This window comes from Leptosomus discolor, chromosome 9 (assembly GCF_034619465.1).
Source record: "Leptosomus discolor isolate bLepDis1 chromosome 9, bLepDis1.hap2, whole genome shotgun sequence".
Taxonomy (NCBI): domain Eukaryota; kingdom Metazoa; phylum Chordata; class Aves; order Leptosomiformes; family Leptosomidae; genus Leptosomus; species Leptosomus discolor.
Genome location: NC_141399.1, coordinates 43,362,789 through 43,378,733, shown reverse-complemented (window position 1 = coordinate 43,378,733; position 15,945 = coordinate 43,362,789). Strand labels below are relative to the sequence as shown.

General features: G+C 37.9%; 1 protein-coding gene across 2 annotated transcripts in view; it reads left to right on the top strand.

Moving 5' to 3' along the window:
- The window catches only part of TENM1 (teneurin transmembrane protein 1), a 254,101-nt gene that overhangs the window by 26,055 nt on the left and 212,101 nt on the right, over positions 1–15,945 (top strand). For both annotated transcript variants that reach the window (XM_086470169.1, XM_086470168.1), the window contains exon 2: positions 4,899–5,159. In XM_086470169.1, coding sequence (XP_086326295.1) covers positions 4,899–5,159 — 261 coding nt within the window. The remainder of the gene's footprint in view (positions 1–4,898; positions 5,160–15,945) is intronic.

The window sequence follows — 15,945 nt, the reverse complement described above, 5'->3', positions numbered from 1 at the left end:
TCTACTTTGTTTGGGCAGTCTTCCCTTTATTTTAAATATTTGTTTATTGAAATAAATATTTATTTACTCTCCCAGTTAGTTGTTTGAAGTTAGCAAAATTCTTGGTAAATGGCAACAGCATGGAAATTCCACAAGTCCTGCAAGTCCGCTAAGGTTACAGAAATACTGTTTGAAGAGCAGGACCTCCATGGTCTTTCACTTGGCTAATTTTTATTCCTTTTCTTTTTTTTTTTTGCCTGTGCTGGGAAAACTAAGGAGCTGCAGAAAGAGTAGCTGGTACACAGTTATTCCTGGCTGTGCAAAAAGATGATGAAGTAGTCCTGAGGATGCACTGGGATAAATGCTTTATATACATGTGAAAATCCTAATTGTAAGTTGTTCACTGTACTGGTGGCTGTTGTAAATAAATATTTGATGAGTGTATCTGGAGTTTTCAGCAGCTCTCTGTTGGTAAACAAAGTTGGAGCAGTGTTAGAGCTGGCTGCCTAATTCTTTTATCACCTTAAATAGCAAAGGCACCATTGGCCAGTGGGGACAAACTTCTCTTTACCTGCTCATCATTGAAGATTTTTTTCCAGGAAAATTAAGTTGCTTAAAGGCAGAAAGAAAGGGATCTGTTAATTGGAATGCTGATGGATTGTGGGTTTTTTTAGTGGACCCAGCCTTCTTTCCTTTTCTTGATCATTAAATATTTTACATTTCTTTATACATTACTTTTTGTAAAAAGAAATTAATATCAGCGAGGGATAAAATACTTGTATTTTTAAGTTGTGTTACAATAAGCTCCACTCCAGAGGTGAAAATCCTGTTGTGATCTTCTATATACATTTAAAATGGCAACCTCTTTTTTTTTTTTTTTTTTCTCTGTCCGCAGTTCATGAAAAAAACAGATTTCATACTAATGTTCCCTTGTTTCTCTTGTGACTGTGTTTTTTTGGTAAGACTAAATCTATCATAAATCCGCTTGAACTTTATCTCCTTGTGGAAATATGTAGTATTTTAAGTAACAAGGTTAGATATGCAGACTAAAAGCAGACACTTTTGGCATTCTAAGTGCTTTTCAGAAAATACATCCCGTGGGAGTTAAAATACTACAAAGGCTTGTATACTTAAGAAATAGACTATTAGGGCAATATATTGTGTTAGACTTCAATTGAATATGAGTTACAGTATTAAAAATCACTTTCTTTTGCTCCATCAAAAAAAAAAATCAGCTAAAATATTAAATATGTTAGCTGCCACATTTTGAATTAACATATAGACTGAAGGGTAAATTCTGTGCTGCTTAAACATGTGTAATCTATTCAGCATTTGTGAGATTTAGTGGGATGAATTTTCCCCTTGGCACACGCAATTGCAAACAGGGAGAAGATGGACTGTAGGCTGCTAGGGGCAGAAGTCTGCCTGGGGTGGCCATCCGTGTAGAGCAGTGCCTGCATCCTTGCTCCCTGAGGACCTGGCATCAGCTGACACGGTTCATGAAGTTATGAGAAGATTTGAAATTACAGGGAAGTTCCTCAGCTGGAGAAAATAAGTAGAAATCTGCTTTGAAGGGGAAGGAGGATCAGAAGATGCTTCTTGAGATCACAAGGTGTAATTCATTTGAGAGAAACTTACTCTAAAACACCTGTGTGGCTGTAGTACTTCACAGAAATCTAAGTTAAAAAAGAATACTCCTTTTTGAGAGGGAAAAAAAAAAGTTATGGGGCAGTTTCATTGGAGGTTACTTCTGCGGTTTGGGCCTCAGTCAAAATTGAGACCCATATTAAGGCTGATAATTAATCCTGTTGGCTCTCATTTCATGAGGTAAGATTAAGTGGGTTTTTTCAGTACAAATTGGTTTTGATGCACATCTATAAACTATCCCCCTTTGGAAGTACCTTCTTATTAGTGCTTATGAAAAGCACTAAAGACCTGCTGGTTAGTGTCTTTAAACACAACTGTCCAAATGTACGAGCCTAATGTACTTTCCTTGAAATTTATATGGTTTTAGCAGCTAAATCTTAATTTTCTTCAATAATATACCTCTTTAAATGGCAGTATACATTTATTCCTCTTTTTTATGTCATCTTCTGAAGCATAACTTTTTGATGGAGTGGACAATCTGGACTGCACCCCTGCATGTGACAAGCTAGCTCATTGCTAGTTGTGAGCTACTTGCCAGCAAGATTTGACCTTCACCTTTCTTTCAGAGCACAGGTGCTCCTGTCACTTTTTTATAGTAGCTTAGCTCAATTAAGCAGAACTTTAAATCATCTGTTTAGCAAGAAAGCATTGACTCACCTCTTTGTTACTGAAAAATGTTTGGTGAAATAGTGGCATCCGCAGTTTCAATTCAAATGAACAATGGGGTCCTTTCAGAGTGGTGTAGAATCAGCCTTCTTGTAGGAGTCAGTCTGTATTTCATTGATACTAGGCTCTGAGTTAGTAATCTGGGACTGCTGCTGGCTTTTTAATTCTTGGTTTATGTACAAGTCCTTTTTAAATTTGCTAAAGAAAAAATAAGAATTGATGTGCACCATTTGGAACCATGTTTTGTATAAAGGTGATTTGATTCATTTAGTGCTGTCAAAAAGAAAGTAAAAGTTAGGAGTGTAATACAGCTGTGATGGGTCAGTGTCCAGCATCAATAACTGCACTCTTTGTGTCCTACAAAGATTTGATCCATGCTGTCAGATTAAACTAAGGGGAGCTTGTTTGTTGTGTATATATAATACATAATTAAAACGATACTTAAAAATAGGGCATTGTTTGAGCAACCCTGTACTTAGTTATATCCAGTAACTTTCTGTGAGATTACCTTTGTGTCTCCCATGCCCCATGAGCTTTGAAAATCTCATAAAAACAGGACTTCATCAACAGGACTTTGAAAATCTCATAAAAACAGGAGCATCCAGTCTCAGCTTCCATTTGTGTCCACAAGTACTGCCTTGAAGTACTTTTCCTCCTTCCTTCTACCAGTCAGCCAAGTACCAATTTTAAATAGGCCCCAGAGAGCATGAAGAGCACTGCTTTGTAATGGTAGATAAAGTTCAAATGCCAGATATTTCCTCTACTGCAGAAACGACACAGCTGCTTCCCAGCATCTTGGCTGTTCTCTCCTAGCCCTCTCCATCAAACCTCATAGTCAGCCTCAAGGCATTTGAGAGACTTGGAGAACAACTTGTGAAGGTGGCGTATGTTGCAGCTTCTCAAGTGTAGGGCTGAGGCCAAGTCCTCCTGTGAACAAGGAGAAGAGATCAGAGCAGTGATGGAGCACTCTGGAGGGGTCCCCACATCTGTCTTGCTCCTCCAAAAGGAGCAGGAGCAGTGGTGGCCAGTGCTGCTGGGATGGGCCAGACGATGCAGTGACCACACCAGGGAGAAGGGTGACCTTCCAGGACTCTTGCATAGGAAAGTGAGGCCATGGCCAGTTTATTCTGTTTGCTGCCCAATTTCTTCCCCTGCCCTCTAGAAAAGAGGTTGCTATTCCCGGAGCTGGAAGCCAGCCCATGTGGGCTGTCGCTACAACCAACACCTTCAGGAATGTTTTGATGGCAAAGGAAAGATATACAGAGATAGATGACTTAAAAATTGAGCCACCTCTGTATATTCTACTTTAGCATTTGCTTTGTAGATTTTGGTCAATACCTTCAAGAAAATACCAGGGCTTTTTGTTATTGCGATGAGTGTGCTTAAAATAAGAAGCATTCCTCTCGCTGGCTGGTAAGTGGATTAGTTTCGCACATTAAGGCTTTAGTTATGATGACAGTAGAAGAGAGTATTTGTCCTCAGTCTCTATCAATGACTCTTGTCTCTAACGTTTCTTTTCGAGAAATTGAAAAGACGTGAAACTGTCTGCGTTTTTGATACTGTATTTAGTCTCTCAAGATGGCATCCCAGGTCTGATGTTCAATTAGGGAGTGCAGTTCTGTAATCCTTATTTAATTAGAACTCCTTGTCTTATTCCCTGTGAGTTGCGTTTGTAATTGGATTCTCACAAGTGAGAATATGCAGAGGCTACCTCAAAGGGAAGTTGTAATTTGCTGATGTGTTACTTACCTGTAGTTCTTCGAGAATGTTTCCTCTGCATATTCACATTATGGGTCCTGTCCACCTTGTGTTTGTCCTCAGATTTCGACTGCCGTACAGTTGCAGTTTAGTGTAGCGAGAATAACGGAAGTATTGAGCACTGTACAGCTCTTTAAAATCTCTGATCGCTTGGTGTCATGAGATGGCACTTGTACAGTCCTAGTAGTCACTGCTGTTCTAGGAAGTTCCTGTAGGTCACCAACACTGGAGAACCAAAACCCACTGGTGTGAATATGCAAGGACAGCACTCTCAAAGAGCAAGCCAGTGGTAAGTACCCTTTCTTTGTCTTCTGCGGTTAACCAAATAGTTCAAATGTTATTTTGTAAATTCCTTATTTGCGGATTTGTTGTGCTTTCCCTGTGATAAAAACATATTGAGATTAATTTTAGAGCTGTTGCCTTTCTGGCCAAAAAAAAAACCCAAACCCAACCAACAAAAAAAAACCAAGAAATTGTCTGTATTTGTAAGTACTCACACAAAAAAAAACCCAAGAAATTGTCTGTATTTGTAAGTACTCACTTCAGCTGTAAATTGATGTGCTTCTATCAGCATGCGGGTGCGTACGCATTTTTGAGCTATAATACATATTTCTGTCAGACAGAAAGGCACACTTACAGTGCACTATTATATATTTTAGAGGGTTGCACTCTTTTAGTTGTATTATACTTAGAGTAGGTTAGATAGCAGAGTGAGTTGCTGGCCAAAAAAATGTCTTTAAATAATATTAACTTTTTTAATTCTCAAAACAGATTCTCCAAAAGAAAATCAAAGGTATATTGCTTTTCACTTCTAAATTTTTTTTCTGCACTTTTGTTTTTTTTTCCAGACATGGAATTCTGTGAGACTCCCCATATTCTGTGCTCTGGCTATCAAACAGATTTACACGGTGTAGCTGAACACAGTTACCCGCTAGAGGTGGGCTCAGATGTGGATACTGAAACAGAAGGTGGTGCGTCCCCAGATCATGCCCTGAGGATGTGGATGAGGGGGATGAAGTCGGAACACAGCTCCTGTTTGTCAAGCCGGGCAAATTCAGCATTGTCCCTCACTGACACTGACCATGAAAGGAAGTCTGATGGGGAGAATGGTAATAAAGAAATGCATCTAATGTACTGAATAGAAGCAGTAATTTATTTGGAACTTTCTTCTTCTACTTCTCTTTTATTTTCATTTTCCTCTGTTTTGTTTTGTTTTCTTTCTTTTACCACTTTCCCTCTTAGGTTTCTGTATTATATGAAAGGTGAAATGGTTATTTGGTATGTGTATTGTGTTTATAGTGTAGATGGAAAATAAGAAAACGAAACAATGTTTTCGTTAAAACATTCTTCTAGAGACCAATTACTTTTCCACATTCTCCATTTTCATGCCATAGGACATTTCTCATGTGAGTTTAGTGGCCTATGAATTAGGTTCTAAAATAAATCTGTATATGTACATTTATATCACATTTTGTGTAGAATTGATCCTGCATGTGCTGGCTTCTGGGTGTAACTTTAAGACTCTGCAGCCAGGTCACTTCAGAAAGACAACCTGGAATCCTAAATGCTCTATTTACCTGTAATTTCAGGCTACAACTGAAGATGTGCCTTTATCAGTAGTTTGGTCTTTGTCATATCTCAATTCTGTATTTCCTGCATAGGGAGGGTGGGTTTCTGGGTTAGGTTTTGGGGGGGCAGCTGAGCGGGGGGCGGTGTGGGGTTTGGGGGGGGGGGGGGTGGGGGGTGTTAAATATTTGTTCTCCTTCAGGATCTCTTTACTTATTTGCTTTTCTTATGGTTTAGTATGTCACAGAAGGGGAAAATGTGTATTTAATTAAGTAGCATGAGGGGAATTAATAATTTTTATCTCTACATCAAAATTGATGAAAATCTGGTCTAAATCTTTCCTGAAAGAGTATAGTAAGTAAACAAATTTATCATGCTTAAGATCAACAAGCTTAGCTCATTTTTTAATTTCTGTGTTTAATAGCTACATGTTATGGCAGGTCTAAATGTAGTTAAATGTTTTTTTAACTGGATAAGAGATAGGGGGACCAGTGAAAGTGGCAGATTGGCATTTCAGTGTTGACAGTGATACATTTCAGTAGATCTATAGTTACAAGATAAAAGAGAGTTCAGTCATCAATGTCATTTCTATAGTTTCGTGTTTTGAATTTGTCAAATACAAAGCTGGTAATGTAATTATAATTTCATCTGCATGTTTGTCAGTACCAATGATGATGTCCAATATAGGTTCAAAGACATTAGATTATCTGTATGAGTTTAAAAAAAAAGATACAAAAAGGTTTTAGCACACAGAGCTCATTTTTAAATAAATACTCCTTTGATGATTAAGTGTTCTGCACTATCACATTGTATCGTGTTGCTAGAATCGGTTGGTTTTCAGATACCACCCCACTTGCATGACGATCAGTGGATGTCTGCCTTGTAGCTTCTTGCTTCTGGCATGTTCTGCGTGGGATCCATCCTCTGTAAAGTGTTGTCGCATAGGGTTTTTTTTGTTTGGGGTTGGGGTTTTTTTTGCATGTTTTCCTAAGACATTTGGTTTTAGATGGTGCCTGAAGGAATTGAATCTGGTCTGCCTGGAACTGGTTGGCCCTTAACTATGAAAATGGTTTAAAGGGAGCGCTACCTGAGAAAGGAATGTGCATACTTGTACCATTTAGGCTAAGAAATACATATGGCCCCTTATGTTTTTAGGCGCTGGGAAGCCGATGTATTGAAAGCAGATTAAGCATATAACCAAGTTAAGTATTTCAGCCTGGAATGCAGCGATGCAGCTACGCATTCATGGTGTTTTGCCAGCTGTACAAGCTGCACTAAATAAGTCATCTTGGTATAGATGAAAATTGTAGGTGGTAAAGGAAATGCTTTTGTTACCTTCTTCATCCTACATTGCAGGAGCCATAGGTTAACTGTCATTAAGATAGGGACATATAGTCATTGTGCTTCCCCAACAGAGGATGGAGTAGTTTCTTCTAAATGTTTGTCTCCAAGAATGATTTTAATCAATTTAAACTCACTTCCTGCATAGACTAGACTAGAACAGAGTAGTCCTTTTGCCATGGGGCTTTAATATTTGGTTCTTTGTGAGCTTTATAACAAATTTTTAATCGGGGATTCGTGGTTTAGGTACTTGAATACAAATTTTCACTAAATAGTTGGGAGAGGAAGGTGAGGGCAAGAGTAAGCTGGAGGAGAAACTGAAAGCACAAGCTCGGTTGAAGTCTTTAGTTGTTTCCAGGCAAGGTCAGCAGAGCAAGTGTCACTGCTTCCTGTGGCACTGAATCATTCTAGTAATTACAGTCTTGAAAGTTTATGTGGAGAATTTTGAAGACAATGGTTCAGGTCGTATTCACGTATGTACAGGTACTTCACAGGTAAGTTCACGGTTAAGATTCCCGATCCAGCGAGCAGCGTGTCTTCCATCTCGGTTGGCACTTGATAACAAAGCACTCTTTCAGTACAGAAGTTCATAAATCTCTACTTGAGTGAAGTAATAGATGGCACATCTTTCTGTTTCTATGCAGTCATTTGTGCCAGGGGCATCATCAGAGAGCCACACGTGTTGCATTTAGCCTTGTCAGTTCCTGCATGGACGTAGACTTTCTTTGTGCCAGCCAATAACTTCTGTGGTGAGAAAATGGGGTTGCTGGAAGTTCACGAAATGCTAGTTTCCATGATGCTGTCTACTTGTTGTAAAGAATAGGTATTTAGAAACTCTGGCCAAAGGGTTGACCAAATGGCAAGTGAACACAGCTATTTGTAACTGGAGTAAAATTAATGGGGAAGAAGTTATTGCATTGTTTGAGAAAACATAATTGCTATTATTTTCTGTATTTTGAAAAGGTCAATTGGTTTTTGTTGTTGGGTTGTTTTGGTTTTTTCTGCATGAACACAGTTCTGCTACGAATGCAGAATACCCTTTTTTTGTGGTGACATTAGGACAACTAAGTGTGTGGACTCCGGCAGACCTGCTTTCAGGACATTTTTTTGCTTTACAAATGTACTTCTGCAAATTGTGTTCTGTTTAGATATTCCTTGGATTTCTCATATTCATTCAAAACTCTCGCAGGAGGTTCTCTGACACAGGATGTGTTCTTCATCGGGTTTTCTGGGTAGCCCAATTTGAGAATTTATTTGAGGATTATTTTCCTTCATAGATGCACCAACTCTGTCATAATCACTGTTTAAACATACTCCAGTTGTTTTGGCAGCATTGAACAGATTGTGTGAAACACCAACATTCCCATTTAAATTACTGTTGTCAATGTTAATGGCAACTAATAATAGCCTATTAGTGCACAAACTGCCTTCAGCTTTGCCTGAGGCTAAGCAAAATATATATTAACAGCAAGTAATGAATGACCAATTTCTTGGGGATCATTGCTTATCTCTGGTACAGTATAAATAGCTCTATTTAAACATGAACAGTGTTACTCTACAATCTGTGAATGTAAATTTCAGACAGAAACACTACAGAATAACAATATCAAAAATAGTTACTTTATTCCATTGAAGAAAACTGCATTTACCCTCAATTCACTGAAACAATGGTATCTGTCATAGCAGCATAGCAAAACATTGAGTTCAGTGGTTTAATCTGCAAGATTACTGAGCTGGCGAATTTATTTCTTTACTTTTCTGGAGTAAAGGTATGGTGCAGGAGTGGATACAATCCTGATCGACAAAAAGGGCAGTCTTCAGACAAGTATCTAAAATGACGTCGTGTGACAGGGATCTGCATCCCACACTAGCTGGTGTGCTGAAAAGGAGAGTACAGTCCATTTTGTACCCATATACTCTTCCCCGTTAAACTGTTCATGCAATTCTTATGTTTTGCTTTACAGGATGCCTGTGCAGCTGTGAAGCGATGAATTTTACCTCAAGTGCATTCATGCCATGCCATAATCCATTTTTGAGCCACATTTGACTTGGTTGCACAACCATCAACTTTTACTCTCAGCTGAGAGCTAATCCAGAACTTGAGCCGTTTCTACAATAACACAATTTTTAACCTGTTGTAGGTTGTCTGATTGTTTTGAAGTACTTTAAAGGCTGACTTGTTTGGCTTACTCCTGACACGTACTTAGATGTTTTTATACAATTAGTTACTCTTTCTCTACTATGAGGTGAGAACCAATAGCAGAGTATTGGATTCCCGGTGCTGGGTGAGCATGCTGTGAAATGCACGCTCAGTCTCGGAGCCAGGTGTTCAATTTTGTTGACTGCATTACTTTGACAACTAGGCATTAGCTGTAGTTCACAACAGCTTCTCTGAGATTTGTAGGCAAGAAATTAGGTGTCCGTACAGGCTGAAATACCACTAGACTGGTCATGGAATATAGCTTTAGAGTGCTTGAGATCTGTCTGTGGGATTTTTTTTTTTTTACTAGCATATTTGTCTTTTTAAAAACAAAGCAAGAGGGGAAAAAAAAAAAAAGCAGTTGTGAAAAAATGTAGTTGTTTCCTTTTCCCACAGAAATTAATGGGAAACTTCTTTCTTAACATCAGTGTACAGGATCGGAGTCTATTTGGAACAATAGTTTTCATAATGTCAATAATTTTAACTGCAAAAATAGAAAAATATTAGCCATATATTAGTAAGTAGGTATAGTAGAGAAATTAGAAGGTTACAGATCAAAGCTGATTTTAATGATATAGAAACACGTAAGATTAATCTTCTGTAATTCACCTAAGCGTTTACGTCATACCCTGGGAGCCGTCGTCCATTCAGCAGAGCTTTTGACTCTCCCTAAATCACTGGGGTTTTTTCACTTTGGTTGCCAGGCAGGTGGGTGACTTTTGGACAAGCCACCTCAGCTCTTTGCACTTCAGATTCAGTATCTTAACAGTATCCGTTAAAGGGATAAAGATGCTTAATTAGTAGAAGAAATACTGAAATTGCTGACAATGTATGAGAAACGCTGTTTTGTAAACACTGCAGTTACTCAAACGTAGGGAGGATTTAGCGAAGGACGAGGTTCTGATTTAATTTATGGTGTGTGTCAACAGATGTACTGTGAATTCACACCTGTTTAAATGATACGTGAATTTGGCTCTTCATAAGTCTTGTGTTTAATGCAAGAAAGTGAGAGCGTTGGGATTAATGTTGCTGTTACTTACTGTTATTCTGTAAACAAGCCAGGCATTAAGCTGATCTCTGACTTTCTCATTTCTCCAGGAAAGTATGCCAACAGCTACATTATAATAACAATACATGCTTTGAGAAGTATGCATGTGTCTGACTATGCAGGATTGTGTTTGTAATAACGCTAGCTGTATCTGAAGTATTTCCATTAGCTCCTGTCCTGTCACTCTCTGTTTACAAGGTGCAATTAAGAAACTGAGTTACTAATTTGCAAGTAGAGCAGTTAGGTCAAATATGTGTAAGTAGCCTTGAAAATACAAACATCAGTCTTAATCCCATTCCATATGTGCCATTTAATATTTTTCTTTTCATTCCTAGCGTGCTTTACTTTGCCTTTTTATTGTGACATGGATTGCATCCATGTTTGTACACTCCTGTCTGTTGGATGGGTTTAGTCACCTAATAAATTAAGGCAACTCATCACTTAAATAGAATGTAAAGCCCCCATGGTGAAATTCGTTCAACTTCTGGAGTTTATGATAGCTTGTCAGATATGTGATATATGATACTCTCAGGTATTTGACAGAAGAGGGCCACTGATATTCCCTTAATAAAAGACGACTTTTGCTTCTGTTGTGTTTTTTTCTCTTTTAGTGTTTAGATGGTATTTATGTTGGTTGCTTTTGCTGTTGTTTCAAAGAAGCCTCAGTGTCAAAGGAAGCACATGAATCTCTGCAGTAACATAGCAATGCCTTTTGGGGAGCGTTGGAGTATACATTGACATTGTAACTGCTCTGCTGGAGTTGTTAAGAGCTTAAGATGCTTTTGGTGACCTCAGAGTGGTTCCTTTGGAAATGTTACTGTCTCAAAGGAAGCATGTCAGTCATCTGAATTGCTTTGGATAAGTGCGAGACGCTTCTGTAAGCACTGTAACATCACCTCAGTAATGTCATGGAAGGCTTGCATTTGTGCCCCCAGTATTTAAGCCATTTATGGAATTGCTCATATGTGGAAATTCAGCTAATGAGGAGTTGTTGTTTGTCAGTGTTATGAGGAAAATTCTGTCTTTTAAAATTACTGTCTTTGTTACTTTTTCCAACATCGCATCTACATATCTGCTATTTTAATCTTTATATTTTCATATGGTATATTAAAATCAGCACACAATGTTAAAACATTCCTTTTATTGTGTTTATCTTTTAAGCACAATGAACAGTAATTTAAAGACAAATATCAAACAGTATGTAATATTTCACATTAAAGATAATGAAACAATATTTAGGACATTGCAGAAATATATTTTCCATAATCCAAATGACCTTTGCGCACAGCATAGTAAAACGTGTCTGTGCATTTGCACAAGGCTGAGTAGTATTTTTAGCCCTGCCGTTTTCTTTCATGGGTAGCTAAGAGTGGCGAGCAGGAAGCTTGAGGAGAACAGGCAGGTCTAATTTTTATCACAGAAATGAGTAACTTGGCATTAGAGCTCAAAAAAACTCACTTGGCTTTCCTCCCGTGTGTTATGCAAAAAGGATAGTGGCTGTACCTTAAGGAGCCTGTAGCAATATAAATTATTGCTGTTCCTTTCTTTTAAATCCTTTTGACTTTCTCAGGTGGAAATGAGCATGCAAGAAAAGTATTTCCACAGATATTTTACAGTGCAAAAGGATGTTGCAGTGCTGCTGCAGTTCTTGGGAACTCAAGTTTGTCTAGGCTGCCACAGGGCGGAAAGAGGAGACGGGGTAGGCGGTGGAGCGCCTGCCTTCCGTCAGAATGCTGCAGTGCCAAAGTGTGAGGATTATCTGGCTCTTCATTTCAGCAATCTTTGTGAGACAAGGGGGACACTGAACAAAATACTCTTTCTGTTGTTAAACGTTTACCATGAATTCTACATGAGGACATCTTTGGACTAGTGGCTTGCTGGGAACAGTTCTATTCTAAACAGTCAACATGGCTTATCCTGATGTTTTATTTATGTTGTTTTATTATTAAGTTTATAAAATGTTTTATTTCTCATCTCTTTTGGCTAAAATTTAAAATGTATTAGAAGATCAGAAATCTGCTTTACAGAAACAACCTCCAGTCATATTTTATATGTATATCCTTTGGAATAAATTATTTATTTTAGTTTAATACAGGTTTAGTTTAATACTTATTTTGAAATATAAGCAATTGTCACCTATGTGTCTTAAAATGTAAATGTTCCGGACAGATGGAACCTGTTTTTCATCAAAGTTTGGGATGTTCTGCTGAAAGCTGCTGGTAGAACATCATTAGTGCAAAATAAGGTTAACAGGAAAACTTGTCAACTCTGACCACAGAAGATTACAGTTAAGGCTACTAGATAAATAAGATCAAATTACTCTTATTTGGTTCCTTATACCCTCAGCCAGTATGGTTTTAAATACAAAGATGTCTAGAGCATTTTTCTTCCCCCTAGCAAAATGCTTTTTAGCTATTGGAAACTGTAATACTGTAAGTGAGATAAAAAGAAGGGATCTAGCAAATGAGTACAGGATTGGTAGAAAAGTGGAAAATACTGACACATTATCCTTTTAGGGTCTAGCAAGGTTTAATCTAAACATCATTTCTCCTTGACAGTATGAGATCTAAGAATTTATTGTCGTCCTACCACGGGTGACAAAAGATTGGTCATTCTTCCTATTCAGCCTTTTTTTTTTTTTTTTCATTTTTACCCATTTAATTCATTGTGTATTAAATTACATGAGAAAGTCTTATCTTCCATTTTCAAAATTGTTAGTATTTCATTTCCTCTTGGGCTTAGGAGTAAGATGAAGATCAGCATAAATCTGTATTATTCAGACTTATGAATATTAGCATATCCTCACTTACAAATGGGAAGTATCGATAGTAGCAAATAGCTTTGGTCAGACCATCTAGAAGAAACATAGAAAACGGAGTAAGTGGCTACTTCCCATGGCTGCAACCTTCGTAGTCTTCTAAAAATGAAAGCTGAAGTAAACATAGACTATTTCTTTCTTCTGCCATAGAAAATAGGATAAGGATAGGAAGTTGTATATGAAATTAGTTATTTTTTACAGAATAATGCAGGTTGAATACTGCTTGTTTCAACTTGCTTACATATGCAGGTCTTAAAAAAAGAATTTCAGTATTTTAGACATTAATTTTGTTTTCTTTAATCATGCCTAGCTCTACACACCTTTATATTTTGTAACATGAGCGTAAGAGGAATTGTGTATAATTAGCGCTCCTAGAATATGGATCTAGGAGCACTGAATAATTCCTGCAGGCTGCTTGCTCTCCTTAACAGATGTTTTTAAGTAATATTTTAATTAGATTCACGTAGTCTGATGACTAATTGTGTTGCTAGTGTTGTTTCTTTATCATAAGTTTCTACTCCAGATGATTTGCAATGTAGATTTTATAAAGTGCTTCACAACACTGACTTTCATTTGAGCAGCACGTGTCAGCATCCAGTTGTAGGTTGTTCGCCATGAGATGTATTGGCAGTACAGCTAAGCAGCCCTTCGGGCAACAGAAACCAAATGTTGTAAAGTAACTATCTTCCTTTGCCTTGGGTGTTAGCCAGAAAAGGAGCTGGGGAAAGTCAGTGATCTGGAGATTCTTTTATTCCATGAAACCACACTTCCTAAAAGATTTATATGTGGGAGGAAATGCCTGGAAGTGCGGATGGCTTAGGACATCAGGGCAGGGTTGTTAGCTCTGTTGCTAGAAACCTTGCTGAAAGCTACCAAAAGCATGTAAGAAGCTCAAGGGACAAAAGTTAAGGGTACTTTTAAGCTGTATATGGTATTTATTATGGTTCATAGCACTCCTCCCTCCCCACCTCATCAGTTTTAGAGGGGATTTTATATCTTCTCTGACATCGTTAGAAATGTAATCAAGACAGCATGGTGCACTGGAACTAAAAGAAGAAAAAGCGTCGGTATTTTAACTACAGGTAGGTTAAGAGGGAAATGGTTGTATCTGTTAAATATCCTCCTATCCCCAAATGATATGCATGTTAATGTGAACACATCAATATCAATAATTTTGAATTTCTGTGACTCCAGCTACTAGATTTCCTCCGGTTTTCTTTCTCTGAAGTTCTCATATAGTTTTGGATTATGCTAATAAATGCTTCAGAGTGTGACTCCAGTTTGGTGCAGCCAGTGTTGTCTTATCTTAAGGGTGTGTTTGTGGAATAGTTGAACGTCGTTGATGAACTGTTAATTTTTTTTTTTTGGCTTTTGAATCTAGTCATTGTAATGAGCATTACCAAACGTTGCTTTGGGCTTGTTTACATCAGTGTAGTAAGCATGTCACTTGCTTTGAAGCTGAAACGAATTCAGGAAAACATTTGTAAAATGCACTTGGAATATTTCGTGGTGATTTATTCTTGTCTTTTCCAAAATACTGTTATATTTCCTATCAATCAAGTACTACGGCCGAGGAAGAGCCATAGGTATATTTCCTGCAGGAATGGATGAAGCAGTTTCTTTAACAAACCTAACATTAAAAAGAGAATTTCCTTTTGGTGTGATGTGTTTGCCTATAGGATCCTCACTGTGTTGTCACTCCACTTAGTTATAACTCACTGGTGGGTTGTTTAGCATTCGTAACAGTATTAAGTGGCGCTCTCCTACACTCTCAAGCAATGCCTTTGTCTTATGGGCAGACAGCAAGCAAAAAGGGGTCTCTGTGCCACAAACACAGCCCAGGTTTTCCATAATGAGTCAGTGGAGTAAAACACATTTAATCAAAAGAGTATTACTCACATCTTTCAGTGTAGCTTTTAAACTGTAAATGCAATGTGATCTTTTTTTCCCTTTCTACCTTCAATTATTTTTGAGTAACTGTAAGATATGAATTAATACATGCACATTTTATATGTACCAAAGCCACAGAAAGTGATTTCGTCTTGAGTGCCCTTCTCGTTGCTTTGTCCAACAGCCATTTCAAGTGGCACTTTGGGTTTAAGAACATCATATTTGATTAACTTTTCCCCAAACAGTGCTTTTGAGACAGGAAACTTTCTGTTGTTGTCCGGTCCTGCTAAGCTCTTTAAGAGCAAGTACTTTACTTGCAATGTTTGTCAAAGCAGCAGAATCATAATGCATGCTTTGAATTTATATTTTTCTGTGTAATTTGGTATAAACATACCTTCACTTGCACAAGCTGAAAGTATCTCATGTCCTTGAATTGAATCTTATTTGATTTGAATCTGCTTGAAGTGTTGATGTTGGGATCACATAATAGAGCCGCTTGCGAGTCGTGCATTGTCAATGGGATCTGAGTGGTGCAGTATTTACAGCTCAGCACGAGGGACTTTTTATTTGTTTTCTTTGTGACAAAACAATTTATGGATGCTTGCACCTTTGATTGCCATAAAAATCTTAGAAGCAGAATGTGCCTGAATAATAGCTAGTGTTGCAAGTTCTCAAATTCCTTCATAAGATAGTGGTGTGTTTTGTGATTTCTTCTAGCTGGTGGTCTGCATGAGCCAGATTTCATTGATTGCAGTACAGATGCATTTTGGGGGTGGTAATGGATTACATTCTCTCCTGTGTTGTCAGAAAGGGGTGCTGCTGATCACGGGTAGGGATAAAGCTCCTGGCAAAGGGAATGTCTTCCAGTTTATTTTTATGTACTCGAGAATTTTTCTCAAGAGACTAAAAGACTTCCCGGAATATCATCATTTCCTTTTTTGATGAAGATGATAGCGATGAAGTCTCGTTTCTAGTCACAGAAACTGCTTTTGAAAGGTCGAGACAGAAGTAGTAAATATGCACCTCGCTTAT